Source organism: Chiloscyllium plagiosum, chromosome 28 (assembly GCF_004010195.1).
Source record: "Chiloscyllium plagiosum isolate BGI_BamShark_2017 chromosome 28, ASM401019v2, whole genome shotgun sequence".
NCBI lineage: Eukaryota > Metazoa > Chordata > Chondrichthyes > Orectolobiformes > Hemiscylliidae > Chiloscyllium > Chiloscyllium plagiosum.
This window is the reverse complement of record NC_057737.1, coordinates 12,333,415-12,355,624: the sequence shown is the minus strand read 5'-3', so window position 1 is coordinate 12,355,624 and position 22,210 is coordinate 12,333,415. Positions and strand designations below refer to the sequence as shown.

General features: G+C 42.3%; 1 protein-coding gene across 4 annotated transcripts in view; it reads left to right on the top strand.

Annotated features, from left to right (window-relative positions):
• The window catches only part of cluha (clustered mitochondria (cluA/CLU1) homolog a), a 93,504-nt gene that overhangs the window by 6,632 nt on the left and 64,662 nt on the right, over nt 1–22,210 (top strand). For 2 of the 4 annotated variants that reach the window (XM_043718309.1, XM_043718308.1), the window contains exons 1-2: nt 9,833–10,475; nt 17,478–17,668. In XM_043718309.1, the coding sequence (XP_043574244.1) occupies nt 9,848–10,475; nt 17,478–17,668 (819 nt within the window). In that variant the 5' untranslated portion in view covers nt 9,833–9,847. Of the gene's footprint in view, nt 1–9,832; nt 10,476–17,477; nt 17,669–22,210 lie in introns of those variants that run through there. The other 2 variants (XM_043718310.1, XM_043718311.1) reach the window with 1 other exon arrangement.

Sequence of the window (22,210 nt, the reverse complement as noted above, 5' to 3'; positions counted from 1 at the left end):
ATCTAGCCCATCTTGCAGTAAAGCTGTTAATTCTTAACCATGGTACATTTGATTGGTTTTAGTCCCTGGTACTAAAAGGAGTAGCATTTAAACATGTCCCATTTGCCAGCATTTGGCCCATATTTATGACTGTTATGTTAGTGGTCTTCACTTTGGCCAACCTCTGTATTTAACACACCTGATTTAAACCAGAAATGTTTTGTAAACCAAGTCTATGATTCTGAATTTGCTGAGGTAGCTGAGAACTTTTAGAGTTTGCAGAGGTGGTGGCACTGTAGTGATGTCACTAATCTAGTGACTCGGAGGTACACACTAATGACCTGGGGACCAAGATAAATATATCCCAAGTTGGTTAGAATCTACATCAATTAATATGTCTGGAATTGAAAGCTGATTTCAGTAATCTTGATAATGAATCGACTTTTATATAAATCTATCTGGTTCACTAATGTCTTTTGGGGTAGGACATTAATCTGCATCTGGGCTACATGGAACCCCTAACCCAGAGCAATGTGATTGACTCTAAACTGCTTTAAATGGCTAGCAAGTCACTCCATTTAAGGGCAGTTAGGGATGGGCAATAAATGGTCTAACCACATTCTATGAAAGAATAATTTACAAAAAAAGACATCAGTGCTGTACTGTGTTCTCGATAGTCATGTGGAGTGGAAAATATGTCAAACCCTTGATACAAACTCTCCCCTGCTTTCACTGGTCAGGCTGAGATAAAGTTGGGGTTATCATTGATTGTTGAAGGAAGGGATTTGACATTTGGTATCTATTATGACCCTGGAAGGGGCTCTTAATGTTTAAACAGAAATTTGGTTATTTGAAATGTATGCCACAAGATTTCATGATTTTAAACAGATTGAGGCTTTATATGTAAAAATGCAAGCAATACTAACAACAAGTGTCTTAGCCTAGTTATAAACTATACAGTTTGACACTCACTCCCCTCCCATAACACTGCAAAAGAATTTTCATATTTTGCAAATATTGAAGGTGTATTCATGGCTTGAGAACAAACCAAAGGTGGACCACAGACTTCTGGAAGTCACTTTGAAGAATAGCTCAAATACAGAGGAGAAATCAATGTGTGGAATTTAAAGATCTCAACAGTGGACTTTTCAGTTTTAGCATGGGATTCACTGCTTTGTTTGAGAATTTAAGCATTAGGAGCACCTCTGGTTCCGAACGGTCTTCTATACTCCTACAGCTGATATTTAGTTCCTGCTAGAACTACCTATTCCAAGCTTGTGCCACAAAGTTCACTGCCTTTCACAACGACGACCACCGTAACTTTCTTTAGCTTCAAGTTAGGTAAATCTTGCAGCTTCTTTCCCAGCTCTTCAAACAATGTGTCCTGTAGCATAGCTTGTGGCCCCACCTGTATTACACACTCTGAAGGACATAGTATTTTTGTCTGCTTTAGGTACAGGCCTGATTAACTTTTATGTTCCTTTGCTCCCTTGAGTTAATGAGTACAGCTGATACCAGTCTGTACCTGTCTGCTGTTTGGGAGGGGAAGAACAAGCTCAAATGAAGCAAAAGAACTTTGTCATGGAAATAGCCTGTGGAATTACAATGTGGCATGTTTTGGAGGTTGCAGACAGAAATCTAACTATCTTACCTTCAACACAAATCTTTGATTCTGTAACTCATGTAGTTAATATATATTGTCCATAATGCTGTTCGTCAGCATTGCTAACTATTTGGCTTCTTTCATTGAAATTGTGATTGACATCTCGACACCATCAAGAGCTGCATAAATGGGTGGTCCATTGTTCAGTGCTCACATCTATCTCTGACCTTATAAGTACACGTGGAACTTCTTGAACACCCACTGCTATGAGGAGTCCTGGCAATTACCAAAGTCCAGCATTTTAATTGCCTTACTTTTTTGAAACGTATATTTTCCACCAAGTTAAACATTAGCTCTAAAATATTAACGTAAACAATGGAACTGGATAATAACATCTAATGACCTTTCGTCAATGAATGTGGATATGAGGTACAGACATAATTGGGTTTGGGTTTGATATTTGTCATGCTCAAGCATCATTCCTGGCATCAGTGTCTTGCTTCACACGAGAACAATGACATGGACGTAGGTTTGCTCGCTGAGCTGGAAAGTTCGTTTTCAGACGTTTCGACACCATACTAGGTAACATCTTCAGTGATCCTCCGACTGAAGAATTTTATTCGGAGGCTCACTTAAGGTGTTACCTGGTATGGCGACGAAATGTCTGAAAATGAACCTTCCAGCTCAGTGAGCAAACCTACACCCAGAACCTCAACCTGAACTACAAATCTTCTCAAAGTTCGCTAAGAATAATGACATTTTGAGGAAGGGGGGACAGGGCAATGTTGCTGTTGGAAGGAGGAGGAGGAATTTGTTTTGAGGTAGAGAAGAGAGTCCAACCAAAATGTGATTGGGACAGCAACCAATCTTTTAAAGTCCAATTTAAAATGTCTTTGGTTTCTACTAGCTGTCAAAAATTGACCAAATCTCATTTCTATTAATTCTACATGGTGTACCGTGTACAGTGAGGATTAGCTATGACTGAAGCAGAAGATCCTGTTGAAAGCTTTTGTTTTCTGCTGCCTGTTTCTGTTTGAAAACTAGGATATCAACATCTACATGTGGTGTGTTTTGTACAATCACAATGGATCAGATATATAATATAGTGGCTGTGTCCCACCATGTTGTTTGTGCTGGATTAACCAATCTGGTTTGCCACAGCACCTAGGCTTAGTGAATGGGAAAGATCAACAGGGGTTTTACACTGTCTGTGTCATGGTCCATTGCAGCCCCTTCTGGAAGCATCAGTACTGATATCGGGACAGAACTGGTGCCTGGCTGAATGTCCTTCCCAATCGTGTAACCTTCTGGGCACTCGTATTAAACCCTAACAAATTATTGATGTATTCAGCATGGCAGATGTCAGTGGCTGGGAGAAAAGTTCATTTTGAGTAAGTTGATGAATGTGGGCTTTGTCTGCAGTGTTTTCCTTTCTAAGTGATTGTGTTTAACAACAAAAGCTTGCATTTATGTAGAGCTTTGAACATTATGTAACTTTCCAAGGCTTGCAAGAGTAATGGTCTTGATGACTGAAGAAGGGAATATCACAAAAGACAGGCTTTAGGAGCACTTTAAAGGAAGAGAGAGAGAGGGGGATGAAAACTTTTGGGAGGGAAGTTCTGAGTTTGGCTGGAAGCTAGCTGAAGGTAAAGCCTCTGGTGATAATTAAATCCCAGGTTAAAATTGAGGATGCAGAAGAGGCCAGAACTGAAGGCGTGCAAGTACCAGAAGGTTGTAGAGCTGGGAGAGCTTACAAAGATGGGGAAGGGCAAGGCCATGGCCATGGTGGGACTAGAAAACAAAACAAAAACAAGGATTTTAAAAGACAGTGTAGGTCATCAAACAGAGGGGTAATGGATTAAAGATGAGCAGAGTTTCAGCAGCAGATGAGCTGAGACCAGGTTGGGAGTGAGGTAATGTTGCAGAGGTGACAGCCTGGATTACGTGGTTCGTAGCTCATCAGATGGTTAAGGATGGTACCTAGTTTGTGATTGAATTGATTCTGCTTCAGATGGTTCCCATCGGTGGGGCCAATGAATAGAGTTTGTGGAAGGAGCCGAACACCATTGCTTCAGTGTTATCAATATTTAGTTGGAGGAAGCTTTGGTTCATCGTTACATTTAAGCCTGGGGAGTGGTGGGACAATGGAGGGCTCTGACAGTCATCACACAGCTGAGTGTTGTTGGTGTACCATGGAACCTGATGTATTTTACCTGATGTCAACAAGGGTAATGGGTAAATGAGTAATAAATTAAATGTCATATTTAAATTCTACGTGAAGCACTTTGGGCCATTTTTGAGTTGAGGTGAAACACTGTAGGAATCGAAGATTGATTTTTTTTTTAAAAAACGTGTGGTTTAGACTCAAAGTACTAAAAATGGGAAAGGTAAGCAATTTTTGTTTTAAAATGGTACTGTAGGTCAGTCTGCTGAATGAATCTAGTTTGATAATTTATAAATAAAATGATATTGACCTGTATCTGAATATTTGCTGTTTATGTCCAGAAAATGTATCCTTGAATAAAGCGGCATGTTTTTCAGTGAGATCAGGTGATTTTCTAAGTCTGTATCTTCGGAAGAGAAAATAAGAATACAATTTTTACTTTGTGGCCCCATATCCAACAAACCCAAATGTTTCTGTGAAATTCATCCTGAAATCTTCCCCTTTCTTTCATATTACCCAATCCTAGCTCTCTCAGCAGAAACCTGCCTAGTTAGAACTTGTGCCCATTTCTTCCTTCTGCTTCACTGACCAACCTTTGGTAAAACTATTGCCAGGGTTATGCTCTCATTTGATAAGAGAAGTTCTACCAGGTTGCTTTTCATACTTTTTTAACTAATTTTTAATGTTTGTTTGAGCCCATTACCACAGTGGACATTTTGCCTGGAATCAGTCCTTGTGAATTCCCTCTGGCTTAGTGAAGACAAGTTCAGCTGAAGATTTCAATGCAAATAAGACAAATACTTGAAATATATTTTTGGGGCAAGAATCAAGGAGTGAACCTAACTTCAAAGAAGTATTACAGGCTGTGCAAAGGGCCACCTAGCCTTTTGTGTTGTGATTTTGTGAAATGAGTTCACATCAAAATCTCTCACTTACCCCAAGAAATCAAACTCTGCAACCTTTCAACAGAAGAAGGGCATACATTTGTATAGCGCTTTGCACAAACATCAGGCTAACCAAAGTGCTTCATGGCCTCTGAAGTATCTTTTGAACTGTAGTCACTGACATAATCTATGTAGTCCAAAACAGGGGCAGCACAGTGGCTCAGTGGTTAGCACTGCTGCCTCACTGCACCAGGGAGTTCAATTCCCGTTTCGGGTGACTGACTGTGTGGAGTTTGCACATTCTCCCCATGTCTGCGTGGTTTTCCTCCAGGTGCTCCAGTTTCCTCCCACAGTCCAAAGATGTGCAGGTTAGGTGAATTGGCCGTGATAAATTGCCCATAATGTTAGGTGCGTCAGTCAGAGGTAAATATAGGGTAGGGAATGGGTCTGGGTGAGTTGCTCTTCGGAGGGTCGATGTGGACCTGTTGAGCCGATGGGCCTGTTTCCACATTGTAGGGAATCATCTAATCATAACCTTGAATGACCTTTGCGGCCTCTGTATGTGTTCAAGGGCAGTAATGTTAGGTGACCAGAATGACACACTATTTCTGGTCAACAATATGCTTCTGATTAATACCTGGTGCTTAATTACAGAAAGAACCATCACCTTCCTGATTAATATATTTAGTGATCACCTGATGGATTCTACATGTAAAGTCAGCATTGCCTAGCCCTCTGTTCGTTTGGTCTTGCTTTATCATTAAAGAGACCCAACTAGTGGTGTTTGGAATTGAACTCATGTTTTTGATGTCACTTTGCGTTACAGGCCAGCCAACCGAGCTAACTCAACCCCTATTCTACATGTGCCACCAATCACCTTTAACTTTTAGATATTTTCTAAGCAACCTGTTCAAAGATGTTATTACATGCCTCTGCAACAGGTGGGACTTGATCCCAGGCTTCCTGGATCAGAGTTGGGACACCACCACTGCAGCACAAGATCCCCTACCTTTTAACATTTAGATTGAACTGGGTTACTTGTCACACGCCACTACCTTCTATGATCTGCATTGGAAATTTCACGAAAAGTGCAGCTGTTTTCAGAACATTTACCCAGATATTCATGAAGAGGGAAGAGTCATTCCTGCTGAATGATTAGGCATTAACTCGCACAACTAGTGTACATTAATTTAGTTACAATTCAGTATTATCAAATGTTCTGTTTATCTGGTCCCAAGCCAGTTCAAGAATGAAATTAAATGCTAATACTTGTTTATAGGTTTATTTACAGGGTGGAGCATTATATAAGTCTGCTCCTTACCCGCTGAACCAGCAGTCTCCCCTTATATGTGCTCTAAATACTTAATTAAACCATTCCATTCCCTAGTGTATCCTAACAGTACAATTAACATCCTACTAACAGGTTCAACATTATCATCATCCCATTATTGTTATTATGTAAGCGTAATGAAATATTTTTAGTTCAACTGATTCTGATGAGTTCTTGTATTTTAAATGTACATGTTTCTTATTTCTGTAAGAGTGTGTATTCACATCTCACCACTGCCAAGAATGAATGTACCTATAACCATCCTACTCTGAACGTGCCTGACCTCATCTGATTTTAGAAGTTAAGGACATGCGTTTGGTTAGTTCTTAATGGGAGACTGCCTGGTACTCCCAAGCAATCAGTGCAGTAGGTTAATACCTCCTGAGTCTCAGTGGTAGTGTCCCAACCTCTGGACCAGAAGCTATTGAGTTCAGCTCACACCAGCCACGTGTCTGAACAGGTTGATTTAAACACTTCATGCTGTTATTTTCTGCCTCAGTATTCAAACATTTTGGAACTCCAACTTGGAGAAAATCCAACTCTGTTGAAACTAACCTTGAGCTGTTTTCACAAGCTAGTGTGTGTAAGTAAAACTTAATTTTAAACAAGATATTTTGAGATGCCATGTAGAGTGTCCAACATGTGATACAATGGTATGGTAATGTGTAGGGTAATTCACGTAGATAACTGTATGGTGCGGTATAGGTTTTTCTCAATAGTGTGAATCGGGATTTGAATAGCTTTCCTGTATTCTACTGGTGAATGGGAAGAAGAAAAGCCTAAAATCAGAGGTTGGCTTAATCTGTGTCTCTAACACTTTTCTTCATTGCTACCTTTTTATATGTATGACTCTTTGCTTTCTTTTATTAAGCAAGGGGGTGTTTAGAAGCTTGAAGGGCAGAATGTAGGGAAAGAAAAAAACTGAGAAAGAGTTAATGCATTTCTTTTAAAGTTGCATTTGAATCCTGAGTAACTTGGCAGCTAGATGCACCACATGGTGTGGTATTGTGCCGTTACAGAACAGGGAGGTTCAAAGTTTAAAGTTCAATCTTTGGTAGGTGCTGAATTTGCTGATCTCAACCAAACTAATGGCACTGTTCCAGAATTGGGTTTCTGAGCTGCTAAGATTTGAGAATGATTGATTTTTATTCTGTCCCTGTCCCGGATTGGAATCCAATTGCTTACATGTGAGGGGAGGGAATGTGGGATAGGAAATCATTTCTCTTTGATGGCACCTCTCGTCAAATCACTTACCACACAAACTGCACAGACAATTAACGGCTGATTGAATATGCTGCTGCACAACTTCAGAAAGCTGAATGCATCCTAGCGCACAAGAGCTGAGAGTATGACCCAGTGGTCCTTTCCAGAGTGGGAACTGCAAAACGTTGCGATGGTTCTCAGAGGCAGTTTTCTGTAGAATGTCACCTTAAATTCAGCCTTTTCAAAACAAAAATCTTATCCAATTTATCTCAACTGAAATCTGTACAAGTAAGAAGCTATCTACTATATCATGTAGTCTATAGCTGTTGATGTTTATTCAAATGTGTAGTTTTTTTAAGCAGCAGTAATTCTCCCTGTTTAAGTAGCGCTTACAGAGCTCTGTTTCCCGTGTTGTTATTATTTTGAAGCAGAATGTGTCGCATTTCAAAGATTTACCTTGCATGTCCCCACAAGTGTTCTTTCCATGATCAACCAGATCCTAGAGATGCAAAAAGGTGATGACAATGGGGTTGTATGTATCTTTCAAACAACAGGCTCGGAGTGATTGCGCAGTTTTCAGTGGGCAGGAGATGGCAGTATATTAGAGACAGCATTCGCAGCCCTATCAGGAGACGTGTGTTTTATTTCCAATGACAATTGGTACTTGTGTACTAGAGTATCCCCTAGAGGGCGAGATTTGCTATTCTTGACAGTGAGGTCTGTGAAATGAGGGTCGGAAACCAGGTTGGTTCAGGATAGGAAGCAGCAAGTGCCAACAGGGCGACATTTATCAGCTGTACTGTTTTGTGCATCAAGTTAGATTGAACAAAGACGTTGCATTGTTTGAATGTGTGAAGATGCCTATATCCAGAACACAGTCTTATCTACTTGATAGTCTTGAGGGAGATTTGTATTTGATACGGGTGGTTGGAATGGCGAGAGGATCAAGAGACAAAGAGACTAAAAGAAAGCAAAGAGATCATGTAACAAGAGGCCGATTGATACTGTACCATGTTTGTTAGTAGGTGTCACAGCTTTATTTGTGTGTGTTTTCTTAAGTTAGGAAACAAGATTATACCAGACCTGAAATGTTCAACCCGCTGAAGCGAGTGCTTTGTTTTGATATAGCACCTAAAATCAAAGGAATCTTTATCTCTTTCTTCTCCCTCTCTCTCACATGTTGAAACAGCTATTCAGGTAATTGAGAATGAGAGTTGTTATTGGTAATGCAGCAAAAGCTCCAGGAACACAATCCCAGGAAATCTGCTCACAAAATCATCTTAAGCAGAGTTTTGCCCCCCCCCCCCCCCCATGCAACTCGATTCACCTAAACTGAGCTCTGTCAAAAAAAAACTTCAACAAATATGCTATAAGGTGAACTTGTGAAAAATGCCTTTGTTCGCTCCATAATATCCTGACATTGCAAAAGGCATTACAAAATGTCAGGATTTACCTCTGGAAAACCCCAGTGTGGCTTATGATGCACTAACACAAGGCTGGCTGACGCAGTGTGGAATGGTAGTTTATCACTGGCATCATTTTGTTATCCTGCCAATGCCTGATGACATTCCCACAACCCAAGTCTTGTGCCATCTGAATTTGACTCATTGTGATTTTGCTCAAGTATGGCCTCCCTATCTGCCTCTCTATGGGACTGCTCCCTGCACTTTGGCTAAAATTTGCTAAATCTTGGAGTCCAATTCTTTTGTTCTTTTTTTCATACCTGTAGGAAGTCGATTTTTTTCTTTATTGCTTTCTGACCCCTTCAGTAACAGAGTGACCTGTTTCCAAAGCAGTATTTTGCTTTTTATCCTATTGTAATGTAAGATAGATTCTTCCTGTTCAAGAAAGGCAATCCATAAAAATGTGAAGATTTGCAGTTGTTGACCGTTTTAATCATGTACTACACTTGTGGTTGGTGTAGAAAAATCCACCTTTTCTATGAATCCTCTCCCTTGATGTATATAGTGACTCTGTCCAGAAGATCAGGCTTTGTGTAGATCCAGAGGGACAGTGGCATGTCTGAGCAACCCTCCAGTAACAGGAGATCCAAGGAAGTGTTTTTTTTTACACTTTCTCAGAGCCCGTGCCAGCAGAGGCATTGAATTGGGATACTTGGTATGGATGTCACATTGCTGCCCTGAAAGCCCTTTTACAAGTAACACTGTACCGTTGTCTTGGTTCCTTTAAAAATGCATTTTGCCACAATCTTTTCTAGGTCAAATTATTTTATTTTTTGTTTAAAACTAATGCTGACTTGTTATCAGCTGTTGCAATCACAGAAAGATTACAGCTAATTTATTTCTTTTTCCCCCTAATGTGAGTTGGAATTTTATATCGGGGCCCATGTACTTGATGGCCCTCTCTTTAAATTGATGGGAAGTGTAGCGACATGAGAGAGATTCGTTTAGAGGCACGTGGACAGTTTGACAGCCACAGCTGTTAAGTTTTTTTTAGGCCACTGCAAATATTTGGATGGGCTTTGTGACAACTCGGATCTTTGCTGTCTTTTATTCCCCTCCCTCCAGGCGTTCGGTGGCAGGCTGCTGCTCGGAGTTATGTTTGATGTGAATTGGACCCTACCTGGACACTATATTAGCTTTGTTCCCTGCCTTGCTTAATCCTGGTAGTGTCTTTTTTTTTGACGGCACGAAGATCTCCTCTCAGTGGGTGACCATCTCGCCATGGGAAACACCATTGCCGCTTGCTGTAGACTTGTGAGGGACTTGATCCTGAGGCAACAACAGGAAGGCTTCAGCGATGACCGCTCGCCACTGTTGACGGACTCTCGGAGAGAGTTCTCTGTCGCACCTTCTGGTTTCACGTTCCTGCTTGAAACTGAGCCCTGTGTGCAGGAGGGGCAGCCTGTGCGAGGTTACCCTGACATTATCTTGAGCAGCACGGTGACTGGCAACTTCAGCCTGAAGAATGATAACTCTCTGACTTTAAGTGGCATCACCTTGAAGACCACAGCTCCTGATGACACTGAAAGAGATGGGCTTTTATCAAGTCGGAAGGGTAGCGATATAAATAGTGGGCCGTGGCTGGCAGCGCAGGGGCCTAGGTCTCCTACATCTGACGACCTTCCCTGTGCCCTTGAAGTAATGGTAAAACTTCATGGCTGCCCACGTCGAGTTTGGCCTGCTCATGGAAAGTTAGAGGACTCTGATCGCCATGCAGGCAGCAGATTATGTTGTGCAGAGTTTCCAGTGGAATTAGCTGACGTAACAGATGCAGCAGAGGAATATACTGGCTCTGATTCACCAGGCGAATTAGTGAGTCACAGCCAGGAGTGTGACTCCGAGCAGAAAGGTAGTGAACGTTTTGCCTTTAAGGCTGGAGTGCTTGATGTTGAGTCAGTTTGCAAAGACCATTGGGACCATCAAATAAAAGATGGTGGCACTGGGTCAGCTTCATTGAAGCAAGTTCCCTCTGAATTGCTGATAGCCACCATTGAGAATCCGTGCCCTGAGCATTCAGGGGCTGGGAGAAAGCATGCAGATTTCACTCCGGAAAGAGCCGTAAATGAGTTGAAAGGCCAGGGAGGGCTGCCAGCTCGAAATATTGCTGGGACATTGCCTGCCCTGCACCCCACAGGTTCCTTGGGCCACACTTGTACTTGGGAGGATTACGAGGCTGTAGGAGGGGTTGGCCAACATAGAAATCTCAGGAAGAGGAGGAGGAGAAAGAGGCTTTTCCGTTCAGTGTCAGCTTGATGTGAAGAAGGTGGGAGGAGAGAGGAAAAGCAAAGAAAGCATCCCCTCTTTGTCGAGACAAGCCTTTTCATTATATTAATTGTGCAGCTGTGGCAGTTGGAAGTTGGTTGGCAGCAGTAGCATTGGCCGTGACCAATTATTCAGTGTGAAGTTTGACAGCTTTTAATTATTTTCTTGCACTAGTGTGGCACATTTTAACCCCTGGAGGGATGAGTTTACCCCCTTCCTCTGCCAACACTGAAACAGTGCCCCCCCCCCCTTTTTTAAAAAAAAAAATGTCTTTTGAACCCTACACACACATTTCTGTCATAGCTCCTGTTGACATCGTTCCTGGAAGAATACAGCAGCAAAATATTAATCGAGGAATGTGTAAAACACTGGAGCTCTTTGAAATGGTGCCCTCACGCCTCCATCTTAAGCAGTAGTTGCTCTGCAGAAGTAGCCAGTCGTAGGCAGCAGCTGCCCAGCTCTCCTACGCCAGCTCTTGTGTATCTCAAACTCTTATGTGAAAGGGTGGAATATACTCTTGCTTATTCCTCCTGGGATAGTAAGGTTCTTTTTCTTGCAATTCTTACATACGTGATGCAACTGCAGATGGCAACATTTATTAAGCAAGGACAAGCTTTGGTGGAACCCTTAACACTTCACAAACAATGTGATGTAGATCATTCCTTAGTGGCAAGATCTGGTGTAAATAATTTTTTAACTGCAACGTGTGGTCAGAATTTTATCTGTAATGATCTTATTGATTCTGAATTGTAGGAGATGACAATGTAAATTTACTCTGAATCGTAGTGTTAGGTTCTTTTTTCCTGAAGTCCTTGCACACTTGATGCAACTGCAATACACCAACTTCTGTGAACAACAACCCAATTTTATTAAGCACAGTACAGTGCAAACTTTCTGGTGGAATTTTTAACACCCATTTCACAGAGTTTACAGGGTCGTGTCAAAAGCTCTCTGAACAAAGGAAACAGTCCATCCTTTATACAAAATACTTACTTCAGTCAGTAATGCCCACAAAACAACCCCCAGCCATTCCCCCACAGTCACATGCCACTCAAAACAGAATGTAGTGACCACATCATCTCCAGAAACAATGTAATGCAAATCATCCTTTAGTGGCCAGATTTGGCGTGAATTGTATTTTTTGTAACTGTAGGGGAGTAGTTACATTCCAACTGTAATGCTGTTATTGATTTCTGAATAGGGGATGATGATGATGCAAATGGCTCTGAATGGCAAGGGAATGGCCATGGAAATGGCTCTGAATAATAGGAGCTGATAATGTAATTTTCTTACAATCCACCTGTAAGTCAGAGGCATCCCACCATAGCCTTGGGACATCCAATTTCCTGCAGGTCAGCAGAGCAAGTTACCTCTTTGTCATCTCCTACTGTGACATTAAAATGTGAGATTGGTCATCAGATTGTCAGATGCCAGTTTTTGGACAGGCAGAGTAATGATGGGAATGTTAAATGTTGGCACACAGATTTTCTGACCACTGTGATTCTGAGTGATCCTCAGAAGCTATTACTATTACTGACTTACATTCAGCATTGATTCAGAATGTGACAATTTAGTACACAGATCCCATTCCTAAGTTTTTGGGTATAGCATCAATGACCACCCTCTTATATACATGTGCACAGATAGCTATAACACTTCCTAACCGGTGCAAATTCAATCATAATTTAAACTGTTGGTAACTTGAATCACAAAAAACTTGAACGATCCCCTTGGGTTTCATGGTATTTCCAAATTGTCCCAGTTGTAAATTAATCTTGAGTCTTGCTGATGAGGTCCTGTATTTTCATGTCCTCGCCTGCTTTTATTACCTCGATTGTTGTTTGAACTTGTGGAAGTAACAAACAGTGAGGCTTGTAGACACACTTACAATAAATAGAGTTTGCATCTTAAATCTGCCTTTAGATATCCCCTAGCATTTTGCAAGCACTAGATTTAGAGCAAGAAAAGACAAACAGCAAAGATAAGACCAAGCAGTTGGCCTGATTGTGGAGTTGTTGGTTGGGTTGATCTGGAAGTGTTGTCTGTGCTCCTGAAGGAAGGGGTGCTGCTGTGGGATCTTTGTGTTCTGTTTCCATCGGTCATCGCCTGAAATATTAACTCTGTTCCTCTGCATACCTGCTGAATATTTTCACCACTTCTTTTAAAGACTTCAGATTTCCAGCATCCACAATATTTTGCTTTGGTTTTCAGGTTGGGCCTTGATTTAACATAAATTGATTAGATTTCAGAAGTATTGTGTTAGCACGAGCCATTTTTTTGGGGGGCTTACAATTTGTTCACAAGAAAGGACCCTGCCGACTGTAGTTGAGCCCGGAGGATTCAACATTGAATTCTCTAATTTCAAATAACCTCCCTCCCCATCCCCCAACTCTCTTCCCAGCACCTCCCCCCTCCCTTCCACTGCTCCCTGCCACCAACCAGATTCATTCCTCCCATTGACCAACCAGGTCATACCCTCTACCTGTCTTCATCTATCCCCATTTCACCACCCTGCCCCTGCCTCCCCCTTTATCTGCAGCTCCCCTCACACCCACCCCCAGTCCTAATCAAGGGTTACACCCGAAACATTGACTTCTCCACCTCCCCTGAGGCTGACTAGTTGCTGTGTTCTTCCAGCCTCATGCCTGTCTACTTTGGATTCCAGCATCTGCAATTTTTCTGTCTCTAACTCTTGTCGAAGTGCTGATTCTATGGTTGATGTCTCCTGGCAGGGCAGCACCAAATAAGGATGGGGGATTAATGTTGCCATGTTAGGTCACTCCTGTCTCTAACAGAATCATACAACATAGAAACAGACTCTTCGGTCCAACTCATCCAAGCCCACCAGGTTTCCTAAACTTAACTAGTCCCAGTTGCCTGCGTTTGGCCCATATCCCTCTAAACCCTTCCTATTCATATACCCATCCAGATGCCTTTTAAATGTTGTAATTGTATCAGCCTCCACCACTTCCTCTAGCAGCTCATTCCATACATGCACCACCCTCTGCGTGAAAAAGTTGCCCCTTAGGTCTCTTTTATATCTTTCTCCTCTCACCTTAAACCTCTGCCCTATATTTTTGAACTCCCCCACCCTGGAATAAAAGTCCTTGGCTATTTGCCTTATCTATGCTACTCATGATTTTATAAACATCTATAAGGTCACCCCTCAAACTCCATCCAGGACAAAAGTCCTAACATATCCAGCCTCTCCTTATAACTCAGACCCTCCAGTCTTTGGTAACATTCTTGTATATCTTTTATATATCTTCAGGTCAATAACATCTTTCCTGTAGCAGGGTGACCAGAATTGTACACGGTATTCCCTATGTGGCCTTGCCAATGTCTTGTACAGCCCTAACATGATGTCCCAACTCCTGTACTCAATGCACTGACCAATGAAGACAATTGTGCCAAATGCTGCCTTCACCACCCTGTCCAGCTATGACACCACTTTCAAGGAACTGTGTACCTGCATCCTTAGGTCTCTCTGTTCGACAACACTCTCCCCAGGGCCTACCATTAACTGTGTAAGTGCTGCCCTGATTTGTCTTACCAAAATGCAACACTTTGCATTTCTCTAAATTGAACATCATCTGCCTTTCTTGACCCAATTGATCAATATCCTGTTTTACTACATTGGACAAACAGACTGAAAACTAGCCACCAGGATACATGAACATCAACTAGCCACAAAATGACATTACCCACTCTCACTAGTATCGTGAGGAAGGACACCACTTTGACTGTGACAACACATCCATCCTAGGACAAGCCAAACAGAGATACGCATGAGAATTCCTAGAAGCATGGCATTCCAACCAGAACTCTATCGACAAACACATTGACTTGGATCCCATTTACCACTCTCTGAGGAAAAAAAGAACAGGAAATGGCATCACCATAGCAAATGATGTTACCGCAGGAAATGACATCACCAACCCTAGGAAACTCAAAACATATAAACAGAAAGCAGGCTACGTCACCAGTGCTTCATTCAGAGGCTCACTGAAGGTGTTACCTAGTATAGTGAAGAAATGTCTGAAATGGAACCTTCCAGCTCAGCAAGCAAACCTACATCCAGAACCTCACCCTGAGCCACAAATCTTCTCAAAAGTGGATATCCCGTTTGCTTTTAGATAACAGTCTTCATTGTCCTTCCCGATGAAGGGCTTTTGCCCGAAACGTCGATTTTACTGCTCCTCGGATGCTGCCTGAACTGCTGTGCTTTTCCAGCACCACTAATCCAGAATCTGGTTTCCTGCATCTGCAGTCATTGTTTTTACCCACTACATTCCCAAGCTTGGTGTCATCTGCAGACTTGTTAACCATGCCTCCTATATTCTTATTCAAATCGTTCATATGAATGGCGAACAACAATGGACCCAGCAACAATCCTTGTGGCATACTGCTGGTCACAGGCCTCCAGTCTGATAAACAGCCCTCTGCAAATTTTAAAAAGATCAGTATGAATGATTGCAATTTTTTTGAAACCTGTTTTGGGGATTATTTTGAGGATGGAATATCTTTCTCCAATCACTGTAATCCCTTGCACGAGTTGGAATATTGCTGCCCTCCTGTACGTTACACTGAGATCACATCTCCAAAATCAGCCAAGTGTGTTCCAGCATCTGTGTGATGCGTCGTACAACCTTGTAAATATGTTAATAAATGGATGTGTTATTTGTCTGAAAGAAGTATATTAATGTGCATTTCGTTAACATGGATTTGCTATAACTTGATTGACAAATTGGGGACATTTTCTAAAGCGCAAATTTTTAAACGTGTTGGCTGTAATGCGATTACATCGCCAACACTAAGCACTGTGTTTCTAAAGCACGGTTTTTCTATACTCCCAGGGCTGCACAAGAACACAACCATTGCATTATAGAAGAACCACCTCTACCTAGTTTATTCAATTGAAATTATAATAACTGCATTTCTAACTTAGTTGATAAAAACATAGTGCATGTGTAATTTGCCCATTTGCAAGAGGTCTGATACAACTTCTGCAGTTGTGTCTTGTGTGATGTTCTTCCTTTCCCATTCTCTTTCCCAGCATGGATGCTTGAAACTGAGCTTTTTTTGGTCCTTTTTTGAAACCCCCTGCAAACTTTAATCTGAAAACAAAAAAAATGCAGTTGAGCAGAGCTTCGATGAAGAGTCATCTAGACTTGAAATGTTAGCTTGCTGTCTGTCTGTGGATGCTGCCTGACCTGCTCAGATCTCCAGCATTTTCTGTTTTCAGTACAGATCCCAGCATCTGCAGTATCACAGAATCCCGACAGTGGGGAAGGAGGCCAATTGGCCCATCGAGTCCAAACCAACCCCCTGAAGAGCATCACACCTCGAACTCACCCGACCCTGAAACTCTGCATTTCCCATAGCTGATCCACCCAACCTGCACATCACCCTGCGTAATTTAGCATGGCCAATCCACCTAACTCACGCAGACACTGGGAGAATGTGCAAACTCCACACAGGCTGGAATTGAACCTGGGTCCCTGGCGCCGTGAGGCAGCAGTGCTAACCACTGAGCCACCGTGCTGCCTCCAGTTGCTATTCAATTTTAATCTTCTGCTTTACAATGAAGAGAAATGCTGCTATAGCCCTTCAAGTGGAGTATTATCCCCCTACTGTAAAGTTTACAATAATTTGACCTTGAAAGGAGTTGGTGAAAGTCTTGGCCCAATACAACGTAGGATTACTTTGCCCCTTGTATGTGTTTAACTCCTGCTGGGATAGAGTTATCTGGGTTCTGGCTGGTCTTTGATACTTCACCCATTCTGAGGTCTGTAGAGTGTGGACACTGATCAGTTTGGTTTCCTATAGAAGAAACTAGCTGCTGCAGCTAAGCTGTTTGTTGGCTGATATCAGGTCCTTGCACTTTTCCCCTGTGTGATGGGAGTGTTGGAGGGCGAGGCTGGATTATAGGTAGGAACAGGAAGCTTGGTTTCCCACCAGTTTCTATCGAACTCAGCAAATGACTGCATCATCCCAGTGCTCTCCAGCTGAACTGAGCTATTTCAGCACAGTACAGTTCCTCAAGCTACATGTTTACTTGATTAAATCAGCCAGGCAGCTAAAGTTGGAATTTCGCACACTAATTTCCTTCAGCCTTATTAAATAATGTTTATAGTCTGGAGAGTTTATTTTTGTTGCTCAATCTCTGTAATATAATTTTGAACTGGACTAACATCCATCATTTTCACTTTGCTCGTCGGAAGCTGTTGCCTTCAAGAACCAGTTTTTGACTGTGTTCAATGTTCAAATTGATATTTCTCCTAGTCATTTTCTAAGAGGCGGTTGGTACCCAACTTTTTATGGTGCTCCTCAGCCAAGTAAACATACTTGTTTGTGTCACTGCTTTGCATCTTAGGAATAGCCTTTCTGCCTACGATTGGGGCACTTCCTGTATTGAAACATTAGTGGGGCCCCAAGTCTATTACTGGCCTCTTACTGTGTTGGTGTGAGATTTATTTTCTCTCTAATACTGTCACCAATGTTTTGGTTGCTAGACTGGAGTATCTCATTGGTTACAGGAAATGCTGAGGGAATTGTTTCAAATTCATCTCTTATGGTTTTCTTGCAGCCCACCCATCAGGCATGCCATTGGTCAATGGAGATGATGGACACAACCTTTCTGAGGTGGAAAACCACAAAGAGAAAGAAGATGGTGAGCCTAGCGTTGATGATGGGAATGAGCAAGAAGTAATAGTCATCCAGGACACTGGTTTCACTGTCAAGATACATGTCCCAGGGATAGAACTGTTTGATCTGCAGGTCAGTGTGGTAATAGTTCATACTTCGAGTTCAACTGCCATTGAGGAAGTGCCTTGGATTTTATGTACAAAATTGTTACTCCATGTGCCATTACCACTTAGCTGTCATAGTCATCGAGTCATAGAGATGTACAACATGGAAACAGAACCTTCGGTCCAACCCGTCCATGCCGACCAGCTATCCCAACCCAATCTAGTCCCACCTGCCAGCACCTGGCCCATATCCCTCCAAACCCTTCCTATTCATATACCCATCCAAATGCCTCTTAAATGTTGCAATTGTACCAGCCTCCACCACTTCCTCTGGCAGCTCATTCCAACAACCCTCTGCGTGAAAAAGTTGCCCCTTAGATCTCTTTTATATCTTTCCCCTCTCACCCTAAACCTATGCCCTCTAGTTCTGGACTCCCCCACCCCAGGGAAAAGACTTTGCCTATTTACCCTATCCATGCCCCTCATAATTTTGTAAACCTCTATAAGGTCACCCCTCAGCCTCCGACGCTCCAGGGAAAACAGCTCCAGCCTGTTCAGCCTCTCCCTATAGCTCAGATCCTCCAACCCTGGCAACATCCATGTAAATCTTTTCTGAACCCTTTCAAGTTTCACAACATCTTTCCGATAGGAAGGAGAAAGCTTTAGGCTGGTTTTTAAAAAAAAAAACCTAAGTATGGAAATCTGAAAGGAAAATCCTGTGAATGCAGATCAAATGTGTCAGAATCTGTAACCAAATGGGTGTCATTCCAACCATCTTTATAGTGGGTTCCTACTCCCTTCTCAATCCCGTTCTGTCTGATGGCATCCACGTAGCTATTATACTGAGGAACTTTCAGATAATTACTAAACCTTTTTTCTGTAGACTTAATAACTTCTGGTCCTAGTTCAGAAAGGTGTCCAATAAGTCATAAGAAATCGTGGCACGTGGAGGCCATTCAGCCCATTGAGCCTGCTTTGCTGTTCAATAAGATTGTGGCCCATACCCACTTTCCTATCTTTCCCCAGAGCCCTCAAATCCCTTGTTAGTCAGGAATCTGTGCAACCCAGCCCTCAATAAATTTATTGGCCAAGCCTTCATTGTTCTCTGAACCTCTGAGAGAAGAAGTTACTGCTTTTCTCCATCTTTAGTTGGAATCCCCTTACCTTTAAACTTCTCGATTCTCCCCCATGAGAGGAAACATTCTCTCTACATCTGCCTTGTTGAGGTCCCTCAGAATCTTGAGTGTTTTAACAAGATCTTGTCTCATCCTTCCTCGACCCCAAAGAGTATCTACCCAACCTGCTTCATCTTTCCTCATAACAGGACCCCTCAGCCCTGGAATCTGCCCAGTGAACCAATTACGAAAAAAGGTTTAACCACATTATAATGTTGACATTGTTGCTCGAAAAGCATTTATACAGAACCCCTGACCCTTTCAAATCCACCTCTACTAGGTTTGGGTTTAAAGCTAGTCATTCGATTTACTTTAATGACCTGGTAGCCACTCTTGTCTGATACTGGAGTAGATCTTTGTTGGCATTGCCCTAAATCAAAAAGACACCTTTTTTGATGTGATGGGTGTGTATGTTGAAGAATGACCAGTCGACTGTGTACTTATGCAGCTGCTATTTCATTTCTTCACTGGTGGGACACTGGTGTCGCTGCCTGGGCCTGCATCTATTGCCTGTCCCTAGTTCTTGAGAAGGTGGTGGTGAGCTGCCTTCTTGAACCACTGCAGTCCGTGTACTATAGCTCGACCTCCCTCATTCTTAGGGAGGGAATTCCAGGATATTGCCCCGTGACATACCTATATATCGGGATGGTATGTGGCTTGGAGGGCTTTGAAATCCTTTGCTCCAATTCTCGGGTGCTGGAAAAGGTGCTTCAACATCGGCCAGCTTTTATATAAATAGTCATTCAAAGGGCATCCTTTTCGCAGTGGCTGCAACTTTCGATTGAGGCTGTGCTATCAATTACTCTGGCTGTAGGTCAGTGTTTAATCCACCCAGCTCTGAAGAGTTGAGTGCAGTGAGGAGCAGGAAGTTAACATGAGACCGATTTACCATCACTATTTCATATTAAGCTGCTGGAGAATCTGGAAGAAGTTGAAATTGACCTTCTTAGAACAGAGATATTTAAGAAGAGATTTATCAGAAGTGTTCAAAATTGCACGGGGCTTTGTTGAGTAAATGGGTAAAAGTTGTTTCCACTGGCAAGGGGGTCAATAGCTTGAGGCCACATTTCAGATTGTTCTGGGTGGGGAGAGGAATATTTTAGGAAGTGCAGAGATTATTTAAATGTAGTAAGTTATAATGATCCGGAATGCAGTGCCTGAGAGGATGGCTGAAGCAGCTACAACAATGACCTGTAAAAGGAAATTGGAGATATATGTGAGAAGACAACATTTGCAAGGCTGGGAGCAAGAAATCAGGGAGTGGAACTAATTGGTTTGAAGGAATTGATGTTAGAATTATGGATGAGGCGATTCCTAAAGTTGGCTATTGCATTTTCATGTATTAATTGTTGTCACTTTCTAAGTGATGCGCATTGCTCCTCTTTGCTTCATTAGTTGCAATATCTCACACCTTGTAAAGATTCCTGTCTCAGTTAGGTTAGATTCCTGGGAGTGAAGTGGGTCCTGAGCTCCCAGAGTGTTTTCCTGTGCAGAATTAGCTCCCTCTCCCTGCTGGGTTGGCTGTTAACAATTTGTCTCAGTGTTCAGGGGCTAGCGAAGTGGAAATACCAATTTCAATGACCCACAGTGGAGCAGTCCCCAGTGTGGATATTGTGTAAAATTGCTCGATTGTGGTGCACTTGATTTATAGTGAAGATGTCTCAGCCGGTAGATGACTGTAAGCTGCAATTGGGTAAAGTACGCGAGGCAAGGACAAAATAGGAAAATTGGCTGTGATTGTGCCATAATGTCACCTGTCTCAGGGGAATTTTGTACTTTTTCTGAGAGATGGATTGAGATCTAAATCTCCATCTTCTGTGCAAGTAATTTTGACCTTCACATTGCATAGTTAGTGACGTGATTTGGACGAGTTAGTAATGCAGAGTGAAGGTCAAAGCTATTTTCTATGAATAAATGCCTAGCTCCTGGTGATGAATTGCACCAAGGCTTGCAAGTATTTAAATAGGTTTTGATTTATATTTTCATCCTTGATTTCCTCCACTGTACCCCTCCTTCCTCTGCTCTTAATTTGACCAATCTGGTAGCTTTCCAGTACTTGAGTCACGTGACATATCAGCTAGCTATTTGACTGTGGGGATTATCACACCCATGTCTGATCTTCGTTCTAGGCTGCAGTATCAAAAGCCAAGGCCCTGCTTCAGTCAGTAAACATTTGTTGCTGTCCCTCACAGTGTTTGTTTCTCCTTGAATTGCCGCGATTATCTGATCATCCATCTTTCTGAACACAACAAAGTCATGCAAAGTGGTGCTGCATTTACCTCAAAACAAGCGACTCCAGTTCCACAAAGAAGGAATCATGAAGCACTTCGGGAAGCCCTGAGAATATGAAAGACTGTGTATCGGTGTGTGTTTTTGGCCCTTGTTTACTGTAGAATTTATTCCCATTTGCCCACCAAAACATCAGGGCACTCTTAACTGGGCCAGATTTCTAAAAGTGGTGTTTGAGAGTGGGTCATCAGTTGATGGGTGACACCAAGTTGTGTTGCGACTTGGCTGAAGTTTGCAGTTTCACAGAGGGTTTTCTGTTTGGTGTTTCCCTGGAGGGACCTGCAGAGAATCAGCACAACAGATGTTGCTGATGTACTTCCTGAAACTATGTCATGACGTTGCATCGTTCTCAAGTACTTCGCCAATGGCGTGAAATGACCAAGATGAAAAAAGAACTTCTCAATCTTTCTATCCTCTAAAAACAAACTGCCTAAGCACTGAAACTATAAAATCCCTTAAAGATTTTATTTAAAGAGTTTGAGTTTGTCCTTTTTTTGTTTGGTGGGAATTTGATCCATCATTTCCTGAAAGCACATTCCTGAACCTCTTCCAGCTCTGAACGAGTGTCGTACTTGACTCAATGGTAACTCGTTTCTCTCTCCATAGATGTTGCCAGACCTGCTGAGTTCCTCCTGCATTCTGTGTTTGTATCAGGCGCAATACCTTGCTGATTTACTGTCCTGTGTGCAGCTTGTGAATGAAGATTTGATGTTGAATCTTTCCTGGGCTATTTGACTGCAAAAGGCATCAGAGACAAGACAGAGGAGCAACTTTTTAATCCCCCACATTTTCTTTCTTCCTCTTTATAAACTCCTCCCTCTGTAATCCAGGGTCACTGAGGCCAATTGAAATACGCGTTTATTGGGATCAGCTGAGCTCAGGTGTCAATCAGTGGTTCGAGATCTTAATTCTTGAGTTGCAAGGTTCTGGGTTCAAGTCCCCTTTATAGAAACCTCAGAACAACATAGAGGTTGATACTCCAGCTCAGAACCTGAGAGAATGCTGCATTGGTGACTATTACTCACACATACACGTTCACACACACACACGTTCACACACACACACGTTCACACACACACACCCCCTTCACACACACACACGTTCGT